This window comes from Buteo buteo, chromosome 26, assembly GCF_964188355.1.
Source record: "Buteo buteo chromosome 26, bButBut1.hap1.1, whole genome shotgun sequence".
Lineage (NCBI taxonomy): Eukaryota > Metazoa > Chordata > Aves > Accipitriformes > Accipitridae > Buteo > Buteo buteo.
Window position 1 is genome coordinate 9944710 of NC_134196.1, and position 15432 is coordinate 9960141.

Consider the following 15432-nt stretch of genomic DNA (forward strand, 5'->3'; position numbering starts at 1 on the left):
ATCAGTAGTACAGCTGAGCAAAAAACCTCTGTACCTTCCCAAGGAAGCGCTCTGCAGCCAGCCAGCCTGCATTTTCGGCGCTGCACGCCTGCAGCACGCGCCGGTGCCTGTCGCTCTCACGCATCTCATCTCCAGCTCACGTGGCCACTGCCTCAATCCTCAGAAAATTTCTCTCTTCAACAACTCATCAGAATTGGTACACCTCTCCCAACGCTTTGTTTTTTGACAGAATTTCAGTTCACTGAAGGTTAATGCTAATCTTCATATTTCCTTCCATTCATCTAAGCAAGCAGTGAAGACTCTGAGTTACCAAAACTCTCCTAAATTTTATGACAGAAGAAGTGGATGAATGCATTTCTTTTGGGACTTGTATTTGCTGGCAGTTAGGAAGTGTTCAGAGCTGAAGTATTTTCTGTGACTGAAAACAGAGAAGACTACAGCTAACGTGTTAAACACAAAGTAGGTGTCTGTCTGAGAAAAAATGCCATTTCCCTAGAAGCCTGCGAAACATCCAGAATCCAGAGCTGGCATGGGCTGTAGGGAGCAGTAGCCTGTCGAGATCTACAGAAGTAAGGATTTGTTCTGGCAACAGTGAGACAGCAGAAGGTAAGATATTAGAAATGTAACTGATGTTCACAATGTTATCTAAACAGAGGCCCCTTTATCCGAGAAAAGGTGCTAAGAAAGGTGTACTTTCAAAAAGAATATTAAAGCTTATGGAACTCATCTGACAGGAGTCTGGTAAATGGTACTAAAAATCACCTACATGATCAACAGCAGGGCTTTTTTTTCTTTCTTTCTCTTTTTGCTGGAGTCTTTTCCTGTATGTATTTTGTCCAAGTACTACCGCAACTGAACACTGTTTCATGCAAAGCACATGCAGAGATATCTTGCTGTTTTTACAGAGAACAGAAAATATACATTCTCTCTCTAAGAATGTGCATCAATTGGGATTAGGAGATAGTGAAAGAGGAGGCAGCATCACACCCGTAAACCAAAGCACGTCAATCTGCACTGCTGTACTATTTCACTAAACTGAAAGATAAAATAGCAAAGAGAACGATTCAGTATCTTCCTCATACGCCACAACAGGAAGGCTTCATCCTGTGCCAACAGGCTGATAATTAAGAAAATGGTAAACTTTGCTGTAGTCTAAGAAAAAAAACCAGCAATCCACACTCATTCACTCACACAAGTTCATCTACAATTTTTCAACATTAATGGATGTAAAAAGTTCTGGCAGTTTGGTATCAATATCAGAGACAGGCATGCTTTTCAACCCTCATTACTTCAATTATTGTTCTTTACATTTATATATAAAAATACATATATATAAAAACTTCAGTCAAAAGACAATCAACCCATGCAGGAAGCTTCTCAACTGTAAGATACTTAGTTTGCTTACTTTACCACAATATTTCCCAAAGTCTTCGCCTTCACTGGTTCCTTATTTTCATCCAGAATCATCACTGTAAAAAAGTAATATAGGAAGAGGACTCCTGGTAAGTTGTGTATTTTCAGGTAGAGGACAGCGTCTTTCTTCATGCATATCAACTTATGTCACACTTCAGAATGGCAATACACCAAGCAACAAAAGGAATTAAGTAATTTGGGAGTGCCAAACTGGATAATCTCATGACCTAATTAACATTCAGCCTTAAGTATAAAAAGTCTTAAATAATACTCGTGCTTTGGGAGCAGAAATAGCACAAGGTCCCAAAAGGGAAAAACATAGAACTGAAAATTAAAAGATACCTTCATACTGGAAAATCTAAACTTCCAAATAGCAAAGGACCCTTCAGATACATGACAAATCCAAGAAAAAGCATGCAGGTAACATGAGTAGAAGTAACAACTAAGATTACTGGAGGCTAACCCAGTTAACATGAGAAATACTATTAGCAGTAAGTAAGTGTGTCTGGTTTTCAAAGGCTCTCAGGAGACCCAGAATAATGCTCCCCCGCTGACAAGGCTTATTCTCCTCTAGCACAAAGAGGTAAAGTAACTCGCGATCCACCCAAAGCCGCAGCACAGGTAATGCTAGAGGACAGCGAAGAATCCAGACCTCCCAACAGAAGCCTCTTCCCTGATGACACTGGCCCATCGCCGTCAGTGAAAGCATCATATCCTGGTACTGAGGTTTCTGAGGAAAAACACCTGCAATAGCCTCTTCCATGCAGTCACCTGGGATATCTACTACAACCACCCATTCTATCTGAAGGTGTGGGCATAAGGAAGGAATGGCAGGTATCAGCTTGCCTTGTGATACATGGAATTAAACAAAGTCAAATGACTAAACCATGGAAAAACAGGGAGGGAAGGTTTTGACAGACTGGGCTGACAAGGATTTAAAAACATGGTTTTTGAAGCCTGCCCAAGCGAAGAAAGCAATGTTCAGCTCGATCTAAATTACTACAAAAAAATCTTACATTCTGTATTAAAAAGTTCCAGAGGAAATGGGGAAAAGAGGATGACAGACTTCTGATTAAAACCCCGCTAACACTCTTATGAGTAATATCATACCCTATCTGTCCAAAGAATGCCAATGACTGTAATTTACTCTTTCTGGCTGAAGCCACTCCTTCAAAAAAGATGGTAATTTTTAAGTAACTGAAGAGCCTGCTGAAAGCAATGGCTCAGCACATAGACACAAGCAAGTACACAAGGCCAGTTTTACAAATCAGTGACTTGGAAGGAGTAACTGGGATAGGAAATCAAAAGGATGAATGGACACACAGAAGACACTTATGAAAAACAGCAAGAATGGCATAAATAAAATCCATTTATAATCTGTAAACACTTTTTTTTTTACTTATATATTTTAGATGGTATAAGAACATGCATAAGAACATAGTATTGTTAGATTTAGAGAATTTAGGCTCAGAACACACAATGAAAAAGACCCACTCACAAGTAGCTTTCAATGCTTTCTCTCCTATTTTTTCCTATTTTTATTATACTAAAGTCAAATCTAAACAGTTTATTGTAACTATTATCAAGGTAGCAACTCCAGCATTTATTGTCCTCCTTGCAAGCAGTGTATTTCAATGTACAAAAATGTACTATACTGCTCACTCCTGGATTACTGAAGCACTGACTTAATTCTTTAAAATGTGGGACTTATTCCAGTTTGAAAACAGTGCAATGAAATTAGCTGGAAAGGGTTCAAAATAGATCAAAGGGAAACCACAATATAATGTCTGATTTGAGGCAACAGAGCTAGAAATTAATATGGTATCTTGATTCACTTTTAAATGCAATTTGTGCCACTGCACTTTGATATCATAGCTAAATACTGCTTTTATTCTTTATATTCTAAAAAATCAGCAAATAAATCAGTTTATTTTAGCAATACTGTGACAGAAAAGAATTTGGCTGTGTTTAGGAAAAAAAAAAGTAGATTTTGAAACTTTCTATTTAAATCACAGCATAAATACAACATAACTTTAGCAATGTCCGAAACCATTAACAGTTGCATGTATCATCTAAAAATACAGAATCTATCCTCTAAATGGCATAAGGATCTCTTCTAATTAATATAGTAATAGCAGTAAAACAACATCAAAACAGAAGTGAGTGACAGCAAGACAGCTGCCAGTACAGGGTAATTTCAAGATCCACTGTTTTATGACTGGCTGCATTACAGGACATAATTGACCTCAAACCAAAGACTGAGAGAAGTAAAGTTCTTTCATAAATTGTTAGTGAATTTTAGTGCTCATTGTATGTTTCCCTTTTAAGGCATGCTAAAGACATTTCCTTCATTCCATCTGAAGAAATTCTTTACTTACACTAGGCCCAACATTCCAAAAAATTCATAGGAAATTTCAATATTCTTCCTATTCATACTTTTTTCTAGGCTTGACTATCACCTGATAGCACGTGTGATGCAATTACATTCTTCCACTCTTCCCTATTTATTACAACTCTGGGCAAACTTCGCAGCTTTGTTTTAATATTGTTTTTAAGCTACTGCTTGTCTTCATGCCATAACTGTAAATGCCAAAACCCAGAGCTGCTGAAAACGTTTATTTTCTTTAATGTTCACTTCCACTTGTATGTAATTAGAAGAAAAAACAGCTTAGCTCTTTCTGCCCAGTGATGTAACAACTTTTCCTGAAGATGGTTTGATGTTTAATGTAATTATTTTTCGGACTTCAAGTAATTCTTGAAAACTGTATTAAAATCAGGTTTCCCAGGTATGAAAATATTTTTGCATTCTTAATCCTGTGGCTGCACCCTTTGCATGCAAATACCTTCCAGACAATGAGCTCTCATCCTTTTAATGTTGGTCCATAGCCTATCATTTCTCCCAGCTGGAAGTAAAAATGCTCCACAAGTACTGAAAGATAATGTGCTTAACAACTCTCTCAAATATGAGCCCCTATACCTGTACAAAAAGGCAGAAACCTGACTGATTTTCTTCAAGAAAGTATGAGATGAGTTCAAATAGAAGATTTATATCCTTGCCAACCTGCTTGTTAGCTCACTATGATGTATTTGTGAAAGACACAGACCTCAGTAAGAATTTGCTTTATGCACTTCAGAATACTTCTCATATAAAATTGTGGGGCCAAAAAAAATCTAATCAATCTAATCAATGTATCTCTGAGACATAATTATTCGATGTACATCTCCCAAACCAAAACTATTTAGCCTCTGAAAATTGAAAACACAGGTATAACAGAACACTCAAAGTGTAAGTTACAGCAATTATTTGTCTAGTTAACATTCCCTTTTTTGCTGATAGTTATTACTAATGTTTTTCTTCCTGATTTGCCAATACAAATTTTATTACTGGTCATTTAAAACAGTGCAATTATAAAAAAGCCTCAAAGCACAGTATTTTTTTCATATCTATCTTTTTTATTTCCAGTGTAGAAATATGTGCTAGCCCTTTCGTATAAGAAAGGTATGAGTAGCTGATCAATTTTCTTAAATGTAACTCTGAATTTCTTAGTCACAATCACATTCCACGACACAAAAAAGCAGAGCTTCCTGTTACAGGAAAGAGGAAAATGTATTAATAAGACTGTAATTTGAATTCTCTGTGAGGTATGAAAATTAAAGAGCACTTACTCTGGAATATAAGCAATATCCTTTCCTAGTATCATGTTTAGCACAGTCTTACCATTGTATCCTGGCACTGGTTTTCCTGCCTGTCCAGGTGGAGGTGTTGTAGAGTTCCCCAAACCAATACAGGAAGCAGTAATTGCAGAACCAGATTCTGTTAAGAGAACACAAATATTGTCAGTTAAGGTTGTTCTTAGTGTCATTTAGTATTTATTGGCTCAAAGTTCTACCTCTAGTTCCACACATTAAAATAAAATAAAATAAAATAATCCCAGACAAGCAATGGAAGATTTAGAATTCAGGAGCTCTTATGTATTATCTAATGAATGTCAGTTCACTACAGAAATCTGCATTCTTCAAAAGGGAAATTTTTCCATTCCACAGAAGACAGACAGAAATAAACACTTTCTGTATTACACCTGTAGTTTATTCTGCTAAAGGTATAAGGTCATACCATGCCATTAAGAAACTGCCTACAGCAAAGCCATGATAGAAATACTGTGCAGGGCAGATGTACTTCAAGGGTTATTTCATGAGTCAATATCCTTGGGAAGAATGAAATCCAGAAAAAACCATCAATCCATTCTTGGTTGATTGTCTTACCGCTGTAAAGCAATACCAAAGCATCTGTTGTTCTATTCTGGAGCTACACATGCAGAGGTTTGGAAGGTGAATAAATGCCAAATCTTCTCCATGACAATATTAGTCACAAAGATCAGAGAAGAGGTAGTGCCTAACAAAATTTACTGTAAATAATGAAGGCAGGAATAGCTCTTTTATAGTCCTGGAGATCTCAGTAGTATTTCTTGGTGGGAACTATTTCAGGTAGCAAAAAGGCTCAAAAAGAAACAAGGTAGAAAAGTCAGACCTACATTTTCAGTGTTGCCAAAATAAACTCAAAAAGAACAACCTAAGGAATGGGATTCAAACTGCTGCAAAGTTTTGTGATCATAATCCAGATGTTTTCTCCTCTTCCACCCACAAACAAAGTTTTACTAACCACAGCATTTTGGAGTGCGTTGGGGGGGGGATTGGGGGGGGAGATCTGAGAAGACAAACGTCTCTTGGTTTTTTAATCTTACGAAGATATTCATTCACCTAACTGCCAACGGACAAACTGAACACTGGCACTGTGTGCTTGTGCTCCTGCACGGAGCCCATGCAAGGCAGGTCTGGAATCCCACTGAAGCGCCAGCGTAAAATACCTTGTTTGGAGCTTCCAAATGAGACAGCACAAATATCTCCTGGAATGCCCATGCCTTCCTAATTATCCCCTAGTTAGGCAGCTAAAAATTCCTCCCATCTCACTTTCCTCTTTCTCTTAAGCAAGCTTAAGTTCACATAACATTTTTATACTACAAGACTTGTTATTGTAGAAGAAGAATAAAAACTATCAAGTCATAAAACACACAGTCTAAGTTTGAAAAAAAGACAAGTTGCTCTTCTCTCTTTCCCTCTAAGAAAAAAGTCTATAGAAGTTACTTTTAAATGCTGTTGTAACTCTGAGCCACATAAAACAAAGTGTAGGTGGTTGTAAATATTAGCAGAAACACAGTATGAGACTATTACTTTAAAAACCTGGCCTTATTCTGAAGATGGCATTCTGGAGATGTCCCAAGTCTCAGGTCACTTGGCCTGGAATTCATAGTCCACGCCACCCTCAAATGTCAGCACAACAAAGCAGGTTTGTCTTCAGCTCTATATTTATATCTGATCAGTATGGTCAAAACTATTTTCAGTTCTCTTGCATTAGGAAATTACAGTTGGTTTTGCTGTGAATTTTCTCAGCTTCCTTAGCATTCATCTGCCACCTCAGAAGTTGTTAAATGACTACTCAAGTGGTAAAGAAAGCAAGAACAAGAACAAAATCACAGAAACTTGTGATGGGTTTACGTTAGGTGTTAGTAAACTGCTGAAAATTAGCATTAACATAGCATCGTTAAGCTAGGGCCTAACTCCAGCTGTGGGACACAGAATGAGAATTACCAACCCTCAATGCTAATAAAGACAGGCTAAAAATTTTGCTTAGCTGTTTCCCCAACTTTCCCTGTTCCTTCTTCTACATAATGCACATTCCCCGCATAATCGTGAATCCTGATCTTTTCTTCCAACAAGCAGAACACCCAAGCTACAATTAGAGTGGTGACACAATATCAAAATGATCTAACATACTCCATCCATGATCACACTGAAAGTTGCAGGAAGAGAAACCCACAATTTATTTAACAGTTTGGGAGCTTCATTTTCTGCACAGTACCTAAACTGAAGACTTTCTTCCTCTTTTCCTCAGAACAGAATGAAAAAAGGTATTTTTTTAGAGAACAGTGAATTGGAAAAGACAGTGGAAGGGACAGTTTCTTTTCTGACTGTGTTAGGAAGAAAAGAAGTAGCATCACAGAATTATATCTTGCTTTACATATTGCATGGCAAGAGCTAAAAACCATGCTGTAACAGATCAGGTAAGAAGGGTATTCTCCTATCGCCCAAACATAGTAATTGGGTTTGCTACCGAGAGGTGGGGAACACAGCATCACTGTTAACCTGATGTACCAGTAAGATTTGCATGAACTGGGAATTGACAAACATTTCTAATCAAGAGCTCTCAATCAAAAAACCCTGAGGGGAGAGGGAGAATCTGAAACTTCTGAAAATTAGTTTGGATTTGCTTGACTCTCTGATACCTTGCCAATGAAAACAATATAAACTAGAAAGGAAACTTCATCATACCAATTAGTCTGTATTTGTCCCTGCTTTTCAGACAACAGCGAATAAAACTGAGTGAAAGTCCACTTACTCTAAACAAGAATCACAAGTTCTAAAACTTTGCGAATAGGTCTTTAGAATTGCTGCTTTTTCTTCTATTGTCTTCTCAGTTACCAGTGGATATATCATTTTCATACTTATCCAGTGCTCTAATCTCTAAGCTGTACATTCAGTTCCCATGGGACAGTAAGACTTTTTAAATACATGAAAAAAAATGGGGTTTTGGTGCTTAGACCAGATATTAATTCAGACAGGGAATCCCAAAAGCATCTGCTCTTTGTGTTAGATTAACAGTTCCTGAATGCTAAAGATTCCCTTACAATGTAGAAGCACAAAGGAGTACTGTCAAAGGATAGCATGAATCTTTGTGCTGTACATTTCTTGGGAAATTAATGCATATCTTCCAAACAAGATGCTGGATTGAAATATCAATTTCCCAAACCTATCAGAAAACAGCAACCCCTTTCTAGGACAGCAATTTTTATCACAGAAAAAACAGTCTGACTTGGAAGTGGAATTCAATTAAAAAATCCTGCTGACAAGAAGTCATCACTGTCCAGAAGAACACAGAAAAATAAGTACTGATGAGAAATTTTCCTTAGCAATTATGTGTAATACAAGTACTGTGTGGCCCTTTTATATATTTCCAGTAAGTAAAGTTGCTTAAGAATCTTTGGTTTGAATTAAGGTTGGTTGCTTTACAATTCAAGTCAGGACCTACATGCAGGTCACAAGACACGGTCTGAAAGTTAAAACAGCAACAGTTTGAAGAAGGATAAAGCTTGTCAAATCAACATCGTATTCCACCTACACCTTACATCAGGTTTCTGAATTCACAAACACACATCCCTTACCTGACCCTCACTTGTTTATCGTTGCAGATTCTCTGAAATGAATACACAGCATCTCGACAGATTCCCAATGCTGAAGTCTTTAGGAACTTGCATATTTTTAATGTAAGGAACAGAACAGTAGATCTGTCTTCCAGTCAGTCCCTTCTGGAAATGTTTAGGCACTAACCTTCCACTCACTACGCTAGCCAGTTAGCTCACCCTCCGGCTGTGGAAGGCTTTTCAGGGACAAGTGGATCATAAAACCAATTTCCTTTTTGCATTACACCTTATAACGTGACAACGAAACAGCTATTTAGAAAAGCTATGTTTTACACCCGAAGAGCAATGTTTCACAACTAGTCTGGCAACTACATTCAACATCTGCTCTGAGTTATAATGGAATGAATACATGTACCTCTGAGAATAATGAAAAACATCTCACTGAGACTTGGAAGAGAGAGTTAGTGAGAGATCATCTTAAAATCATAGCTGTTAAAGTGTCCCAAGTCCCTCCTTACACTTTTACTTTCAGGAGAAGGACTGATGTAAAGAAATAGCCCTCGAAATTCAAAGATGTGGCCTTCTTTGTTTTGTCCCACTCTACATGCAAGTGAAAGACATTATTTTAGCCATATTGAGCTATACTGGACAGTTAATAAATAGTCCAATACAGGCATTTTTGTTGCATTTGCACCTCTGGAAGCAATTCTTATGCCAGAGAAGGTGCTGCTGATGCAGAAGGAAAAAGTGCACTCTTGTGAGTAGCAAGGGGAGTCTGTAAGGCTACGCCTGACTTTATTCATCAGAAAGCTTCCACCTACCCGTGTGCCTGACTTGCAGAAGCTGTGCTGTGCCAAATGATGCAGAGCAACAGCTAGTAAGTTCTGTGCTCAAAATTGCCTTGCTCATTCACAGTCAACAGTCAAGTTCAATCAAAATAAACAGTTTTGAAATAACTCATGACTTTAAAGATGCCCTGTACCACTTACATTCCTGATACATTATAATTTCTAGACAGTGTCTCATGTTCCTCAACATAATAGACTGTCACGCTGCTGAAATACTCTATTTTCTGGTAGGAAGTACTTAGGGAAAATACGCTGCATTCTGACATTAATATTTGAGTTTGGGCTGCACTAAGTGAGTAATGTAAGGCTGTCTGCTTTGAATTTCTTAGGATGCAATGGATAGACACAAAGCATACTAAAGAGCTGGGAAGTTGTTATGTAGCAGTAGAAAAAAGAGAAGAAAAAGGAGCAATTGTCATACGTTAACACATTAATGAATGCAATAAACATAATACACTAAATTCTCACTGTGGCAGTGCTGTTCTGAGCCATTTTCCTGGCAAAGCTGTCATTTTGGTTGAGGGGAATTAAAGGCATTACTACAGCACAAGACAGCACTGATAAAATGGAGAAGAGGGTCTATGGAAGGGAGAAAGCTTAGGCAGCAACTGATTACAAATCCATCCACATAGCAAGAATGAAGTTCTGAAGAGACTCCCTACACATGCTCCCCCCACACAGTGGTTATTTAATTATGCCAGAAAGCGTGGAATGAAAACTTCAATAAAGTAACAGCAACACGTTTTCTAGTATGGCAACAACTACTGGGCATCCAGGAACAAAAAAAACACAGTACCAGATGAATTATAGCACTCAAAATCTGCATCACAGCATACCATACTGCTTCCTTATAATAAAACCAAATCTAACACATCACCGAAATAATATGTACTGGGAGGCTCCTGAAGATTCAGGGGCCAGATCATCAAGTATTCATACAGACCTCGTTTCCTTCACCCTTCAGCATATGACTGTGCAGAGCAAGGAAGCCAGTTTCCCAGTCAGTTCTTCATCGCTAAAACCCAAGCAAGTTTCTAAGTCTCTGACTGCACTAGCAGTAGGTGGCCTCACTCACAACTTGTAATTTAGCACTGTTAACCCTGACAAATTTTGTCTAGATAGCCATGCTGCAGGCTGGTAGCTCAAGCACCACTTTAGTCTTATGCTACTGGTGTTGGGAGACAGTTTCACGTAATTGTACAGTACAGCTCAGCCATGACTTCAGCAAGGACTCAAAAATGTCCACTGTATAATTCTGCCGTGAAGTTTTCTTCACCTCTTCCCTGGAAGAGATCTATGTTCTCTGCTCAGCTCCAGGCTGGTGCATGAGACATGATGAAGTATTAATCTGTAGAAAGACCAACTACACCTGGCTAGTGCTGAGTATTTAACTACAAACAGTCTGATGCTAATTATCCATCAGCGCTAAAACAAGATGACACCTAGCCACTACTATCCCAGGACACTAAAGGGCAGAGGAGAACAGGTTGGATAATCCCAATGCAATGTGATGGGTGATGCTGGGCTGTCAGCTTGCAGACTGCCTCAAAAGTCCACAGTATAGCTGCACCCACGTTGTTAGTATATGTTGATATGCCATGATTTTTACCACCTTCTAAGGGTAAAGGCTAGTGAAAATTACTGTTCAGATCTATGATAATTATATCATGAGCTTCCCCATCCATTTTACTCATTTCTTCTTCATTTTGCTTAAGCCTGTCATCAAATGAAGTAAAATTTAATGACAGAGCTTATATTTACTGAAATTCTCATCTTCTAATATATTTAGCAGGGTACTGCAGCAAATTATAACAGGAAAGTGAGAGGAGCCACAAGGAGACAAAATGACTGAAAAATCTGGAGAACTCTAAATTCTTAAGGATTCCCTGATTCAGTTTTACCAACTGCCAAAAAGCAAGTCTGAAATTAAATCCAATTCACACATTATGTACAATTAGGTTAGATTAAAGACAATCTGTCATCCTAAACTGTGAAAGGCTTTGCTGCCTAATAGTGAAACTTCAAAAACTCTTTCACGCATCATTTGGCATTTCATTTCACCCCTTATTTCTGAGGAGTATGACAGATGCAGCAGAAAAATTCTTGAACAGTGATGGTAATTATTTATTTTTCCTCCATCTGACTGCATTCTTAACCTATTCCCCTTGTGAATTAAGCACATGCAGCATCAACACAATAAACACCAGGTGCATACAGAATGCCAAAATATGGTAAGTGAGTAGCAGGGGTCTATCCTAGTGAAACCCCCAAGAAGTATAAAATTTTAGGCAGGGTATGCAAGTTGAGTGATTTGTAATAAAGATTTTCATACTTGTCTTACAAGGAGTTTTTCAACTCCTTACAAACTTCAGTAAGGCTAGGGTAAAGAATATGCAGTAAACCAACTGGAAAGAATTTCAGTTAAGACTTTCTTCCTCAAATATTATTTAGAGAGACTATCACATCTAAAGCATGACAGCATGACCTTGTCCATCAGGCTGCTTACAATTTAGATTACATTCATTTGGCAGAAGATCAGAACAATTTGCTACCTTGAGGTGGGATGGCTGCAAAACATGTTCATTGACCCCACTAGTACTCTACAAAACAGTGTAAAGCCTCTACAAGTTAACTGTAAGCCTCATGGAAAAACAACAGTGTTTTTCACCTATTCTTCACATTCAAGTGAAATTAAATTTGCCCGTTCTCACTTGGTTAAATTGTATACAGAACCTTAAAAAACCTCTACTTAACTGCTTAACTTTCTCTACTCTGAAACTGTAATGTAGAAACTTCACTCAGAAAACATGGAAAAGAGATATAAAAAGAAAATGAAGCAATTCATTTTTTAAAGGGTGACTAAGGAAACCAGAAAGATCTGTTAATTAAACAGACTCTCGAGTACAGCTGTATTTGTACAATAGGACCAGTGCGTTGCACAAAAATTTGCTTTTTTTCTTGTTATGACTACTTGCTGTTCAGTATTCACTTCCATTTTAAGTTCTCCTTATTCTCTATATTCTTTATTGTACGGTAGCACCAAGGGTGCTCAATTAACAGGGCCATACACTACAGACACCACAGAAAGTGGTTATTGTCTGAAAGACAGCACAGACAATAGCTAAAAGGGACAATAATGTGACAGTCATATTCATTTTCATTATCCATTATATGAAGAAGGATGATTTTGTAATTAAAATGCACAACTGGACACTGCACAGTTGACTTGAGCTAAGTTAAATGCACATCAGTGAAGATAACTAAAAAAAAAAGTGTGGTCTCATTATCGTTCTACACCTTGGCTGTACATTCCCATCTTCCTTTTTCCCCCATTTTTACATGGAATTGGATTGAACTGATTCAGGTTTAAAAAAAACCCAACATATTATTCTTTCTTTCAGCCAGGTTAGTTTTTGCCTAAATCAGTGCTCTGATTCTGCTTGCCATGCGGCCACACGCATGGTAGGATGGGTACAAAAGCAGCGCCAGAGCTGAAGGAGGGATGCTCCACTCACCCTTTCACTGGTGGTTTGCACTGACATAAGCTCAGACCATTCACAAATCACACACCCAGTTACACACTGCCACCACCGAGCTATTTATCTCAGTATGTTTCATTTAAAACAGGAATAGTATCACAAGTATTTCCTCCCCCACAATCAATTTGTCCATTTAGTCTTAATTCACAGTTTAGGATATCACTTTACATTTTAATGTCAAATGCAACACAGGTACACATTTAAGTGCTTTCATAAGCGAGGCCATTTTTCTGAAACCGTTTCAGTGACAAATAGCTTTCTGAAAGCTCATCTATGTAGTTACTCTATTGGTTTAACTTTATATCAGATTCTATCCTGCAGTGATATTGATGAATGCCTCCCACCTCAGCTGGGATGCTATTTCCAATCTTTAAAAGGAAATACTGCATTAGATTCAGTGCTGCACTAATTAAAGTATATTCACATTTAAATAAATGGGCAAGCATTCCCATATTATTATGCACATATACAGCACTGAGAATGACAGTTTCAAGCTTGTTTGCACAATCTAGGAATTATGATGTTAGTATTAACCGGGCTGTGGAGCCATATTAATACATGTACAACAACAGCTGTGTACAGCTAGCCAGAAGCAGAGTGTTTCCCTCATTTCTTGTGAATGTACAGAAGCACAGGAGAAAAAAATCACAAAATAAGCTAAAGGTATTTGAAAATCTGAAGCCTGTTTCTCAAAATAAAATCCATTTTGTTTATAAAGGACTATATTTTCTGAAAGTAGCTGAGTTTCCATGCTTATTCTTAGAATTTAACATCAGAAGAGAAATCAGCAATTCTTTTAGTATTTTCTAAATGCTTCAAAGCACTTGTAGTCATAATGCTTCTATTACCATGAATACATATTACACTTCTGAAGGCCAAATACTTCTTGTATAACCGTTCCATTGCTATATTCAATCCACTCATTTGAAAACAAAATAAACCCCCAAAACCATTAAAATTCCCTCAAGGCTTGCCTTCACAGTCCTATCCAAACACAGACCATATTTACAAACTGTGCTGTTTGTGCTATCATACATATACATAAGGCCTCTGAAGATTTCAAAGCACATCCAAATAAAATCTCCAGAATAAATGTACAAAATGTAATGTAAAGAAGCTCTAACGAGCTTAGTTAAAGGTTGGTGGGCCATGACAAGTATTACAACCAAAGAAGGAAATAAGTTCAGTTGTCATGAACCGGCAAGCTAGTCATAAAGCACCAGAAGTTTATACATTCATTTTGTAAGTACATCAGGCCCTTTTGCCTCCAAACGGTAATTTATAATATACATCTTGTAAGTTGCCTATAGCAAAATGACAGCCAAGATAATCAGAGGAGAATAGAAAGCTTTTTGGTCATATTTTGAAGATGTCAGATGGCATGTTTAAAGATGCGTTAAGTTGGGCAATGCATTGAATTATAATATATTTTCAGACTAAAGCTGAATTTCACATTTTTATTTTCCTTGTACTGCAACATCACAACTGATACATGAAGAAATGCTAAGAGATAAATGGAAATTATAAAAAGTAATTACACATCTCAGTGCTAACCGTTTACTGTTTAATCATCTTGGGGAATCTTAATATATTGTATGCATAGTAATACTGCCAAGATGGAGAAGACAGATAAAATTACTACTGTGCAATTTCAATATTTTTTCCTGTATCAGAGTCTAACATCTTAGAAACTCCTGTTCTCTCTCTTTCTACCTTCACTGGGCAGCCTTAGATCCTGCAAAGGACCATTCCTTCCATGCACTAGATCCATGCAGCTTACTACTAGCTTTCCTGTTCTTAAATCATCAGGAAATTCATCTACTTTACACTAATAAGGACTTTATTCTCTGAGCAACAGAAAAAGCAGTTGCCATGTGACAAGAATGAGATCAGCAACCTGTAACATTCTCACACATATACATACTGGAGGTGCTGTCACAGCTTGTCTACTTCAGGCAGATGAGACTGCGTTATTCTTATTTAACATATCCACTCCTAAAGGTGTCCCCTCTTCTTCATTTGCCTATTCAGTGCATACTAAACATTGTTCATGGCTAAGCTGTGTAACGTCAGGCTGCTTTACAGTTCTTCTTTTTTTTTTCCAGTCATCTAAACCACATCAGTGAAATTCTAAAAAGGAGGAAAACATTTATAATACTTCATTCATATTAATGCATGTCCCTGGCTGCATGTGGAAAGACAATCAGAAAAGATTAAGATTAATAAGCACTGAGAAACTGAAGTCAAATGGGAACAGAAAAGCTTAATACACACTTTCTATCAATTCTAAGTTAGAAAATGTCAGTGCAAATGAGACAGAGTGGTAATGGCACAGCTGATACTGAATTTGTATCAAGACAGGAGGTGCTGACCAGT

General features: G+C 37.6%; 1 protein-coding gene across 3 annotated transcripts in view; it reads right to left on the reverse strand.

Annotated features, from left to right (window-relative positions):
• ACSS3 (acyl-CoA synthetase short chain family member 3) overlaps positions 1–15432 on the reverse strand; it is a 90107-nt gene that overhangs the window by 16100 nt on the left and 58575 nt on the right. For all 3 annotated transcript variants that reach the window (XM_075057971.1, XM_075057972.1, XM_075057973.1), the window contains 2 exons: positions 5132–5227; positions 1406–1469 (listed from right to left, as the gene is read on the reverse strand). In XM_075057971.1, coding sequence (XP_074914072.1) covers positions 1406–1469; positions 5132–5227 — 160 coding nt within the window. The remainder of the gene's footprint in view (positions 1–1405; positions 1470–5131; positions 5228–15432) is intronic.